The 3,105-nt window shown below is 50.8% G+C and overlaps 1 protein-coding gene across 1 annotated transcript; it reads left to right on the top strand.

Moving 5' to 3' along the window:
- Nucleotides 1-399: 399 nt before the first annotated feature.
- Nucleotides 400-2,896, top strand: C8A04DRAFT_40637 (nucleoside diphosphate-linked moiety X motif 17; the record flags this gene model as incomplete). The annotated part of the gene is made up of 5 exons (XM_062785015.1): nucleotides 400-816; nucleotides 872-1,062; nucleotides 1,147-1,362; nucleotides 1,420-1,592; nucleotides 2,355-2,896. 5 exons carry the CDS (start codon nucleotides 400-402, stop codon nucleotides 2,894-2,896), a joined length of 1,539 nt encoding a protein of 512 aa, XP_062632945.1.
- Nucleotides 2,897-3,105: the final 209 nt, after the last annotated feature.

Genomic DNA, 3,105 nt, shown 5'->3' with positions numbered 1-3,105 from the left:
GGGGGTTACCGGATATTATTTCGCGGTTTTATATTAAACACATTGTTGTACTCGCAACTTGTTAGCTGGCCCGTCGTGTCGACCCAATGGGGGCTGTTGCTCTTTACCCCTGATTTAACCACCGACGCATTCAATATCCGGCAGTTGAACAACGCCACCTCGAGAATATTTGAAGATTTTGGAAACTTCCATCCCAAGTTATTGAAATACTCCTTATCCATGCCAGGAGATATCTAAATGACAGGCCCTTGTATGCCTAGGAGGCGTATATAACCTCATCAAACCACGCGGGCTTCACTTTCTCTTTTCTCATTCGCTAGGTCGACTACCAGACCCAGCCAAAAGTATCTACGCGTAACTGACAAGATCTCCAACTGCACTATTCACGTTCCTTTGAACATGAAGGCCGCCCTCCTCACCTCAGCGCTATGGGCGCAACAAGCCGCGGCCCAGTTCGCGACGGCTGCCATGATGCGCTTCCAATGCTCGCAACTCGTCATCGAGCGCCTCGACCCTCTCGTTAACCCCGGCGAGGTCCAGTCACCCCACCTTCACCAAATAGTAGGTGGCAATGCCTTCAACGCCAGCATGACACCTGGCGACTATGACCCATCCGTCGAGTCTACCTGCACGACGTGCTCGTTCGCGGAGGACTTTAGCAATTACTGGACGGCGAATATCTACTTCCATGCCAAAAACGGGAGTTACAAGCGGGTGCCGCAGATGGTAAATCTGGGGCTTCAAGGGGCTGGGGGTGTGACGGTGTATTATATCCCGCCTTATGATGGGAAGACGACCGTTACGGCGTTTAAGCCGGTGAGTCTCAGGGATTCTTAGAAAGGGGCTTATCCGTGGTCATTGATGATTTTAGGGCTTCCGCATGCTCGTCGGTGACGCAACCCTCCGTACAGAAGAAGGCATGCAAAAGCAAATCTGCCACCGTTGTGAGGAGAACATCGAGCAAACCCCCTTTGGTGGCGCGCCCTGCTCCGGTGCCGACACGGCTTCTTTCCCGACTGGAATGTGCCACGGCGGTATCCGGACAACTATCACGTTCCCCACGTAAGATCGCCTCCCCCAAGACACATAATTCCATACGCAGAGATGCCTGGCCCGAAGGACGGACGCTGATGAAGGTACGCACAGATGTTGGGACGGCAAAAACGTCGACACCCCCGACCACAAGAGCCACGTCGCGTACCCGAGTAGCGGCAGTTTCGAGACGACCGGCCCGTGTCCTGACTCTCACCCCGTCCGTGTGCCGCAGCTCATGTACGAGGTGATGTGGGACACACGCGAGTTCAACGACCCGGAGGTGTGGCCTGAAAGCGGGCAGCCGTTGGTGTACTCTATGGGTGATGAGTGCGGTTTTTCGCCTCCATTCTTTTGCTCAGTAAAGTTTCTAACACCGTGGTGCAGGACCGGATTCGGCCAGCATGGCGATTACATCTTTGGCTGGAAAGGAGACTCCCTCCAGCGTGCGTTAGATGCGCGCTGCACGGGCAACCAATGCTCGGTTCTGACGACTCAGTCCACTGAACAAGCGCTTGCATGCCAGAAGCAGCAGACAGTGCCGGAAGAGACAGAAGGGTGTAAGCTTTGTTGTGATACGTGACACAATAGGCATCCGCTAATTGACTGACAGGGCTTGACGCTATTCCCGGTGGTGTCCACCCCATGTAACCTGTAAACGGGTGAATAGCGCAAGGGGTGTTTGGAAAATGAGATGTTAGCCATTTTTGTCGCATAGTAATTGGGTTTGTGGGAATTATTTGGACTCTGTTTACGGCTTCTGTGAGGTACCCTCCATCACTCACATCGAGGGCCGAGTCAAACTGCCATGGGATTAGGTAGGAGAAGTCTACTATCAGCCATTGTAGCCGTTTCCATTGTATCAGAGCATGTAATTCGACCGATTTGGGTTAATTAGTGCTGGGTTGGATGACGTCGTGCGCGGAGACATTGTGAGTCACCGGCGTGAAGAAAGTGAAGGTATGTAGGAACCTGGATTAATTGGTTGCGCGTCGTGTTTTAGGCATCCGGATTCACCATAAGGTATCATCAACTAATTAATGGCTTTTAATTCGTCTCAACAATTTAGTGTTACAACGTCCATTAAAAAACCATCATTGTCCATTGTCATCGTTAAATCATGGTATCGCATTTCAACAATTGACCAAAACTTAAACAAGATTTGTTACATTACGACGGTTCTCTCAACCACGGCCTAATTAAGGCGACCCCAACAAACAACCCACCAAAAAGTCATAACGTCAAACATCACCAATTATCTCCCCCCTCCACCATGTCCTCACCCCTGAACCCATCCCTCACCCCCTACCACGCCTCCCCAGTAACTTACATCGCCGCCAACCCACCCACCACAAACCTCATCGTCAGCGCAGTCGTCATCCACAACCATCGCGTCCTACTCATCCAACGCGCACCCCACGACGGATTCCCCCTCAAATGGGAATGTCCCGGTGGAGGTGTCGACGCCACGGACGCTTCTGTGCTTGACGCCGCGCGCCGCGAGGTGCGTGAAGAAACAGGGCTGGTCGTGAAGGAGTTCAAGGGTGTGGTGGATGTGTTGGATTTTGATGGGAAGGAGGATGGGTGTGTGTGGAAGAAGATCACGCTTTTTGTTGGGGTTGTTGATGACGATGCTGCTGCTGCTGCTGGGGAGGGAGTGATGGGGGATGGTGGTGAGAGGATGGGGTTGGTGGTGAAGTTGGATCCGAATGAACATGTGGATGCTGTTTGGGCGAGTGAAGAGGAGCTTGTGGCTGGGAAGGTAGGGGAAAAGACGATTGAGTTTGCGTATGTTGAACAGAGGCAGACTATTTTGGATGTGTTGCGGGGAGTTAAGAACGGCGAAATTGGTGAGATTGTGTAATTATTATAGTTAATGAAGAGTTAGCAGAGCTTCAAGATAGTACTTAATCGAATCTCAGGATAATTACTTATCTTTTTTTACTCGATTCCTTTTCATTTTCTCCCACCTTTTTGCTTTAATTATTGTTCTCCGTCTTCTTTTTCTTTCTTGATTCCTTCTTCTTCATCTCCTTCCACGTTTTTAATACATTCCTTTTTGTCTTCTTTCAC

This window comes from Dichotomopilus funicola, assembly GCF_033296635.1.
Source record: "Dichotomopilus funicola strain CBS 141.50 unplaced genomic scaffold C8A04scaffold_105, whole genome shotgun sequence".
NCBI lineage: Eukaryota > Fungi > Ascomycota > Sordariomycetes > Sordariales > Chaetomiaceae > Dichotomopilus > Dichotomopilus funicola.
This window is presented reverse-complemented; position numbering and strand designations above follow the sequence as displayed.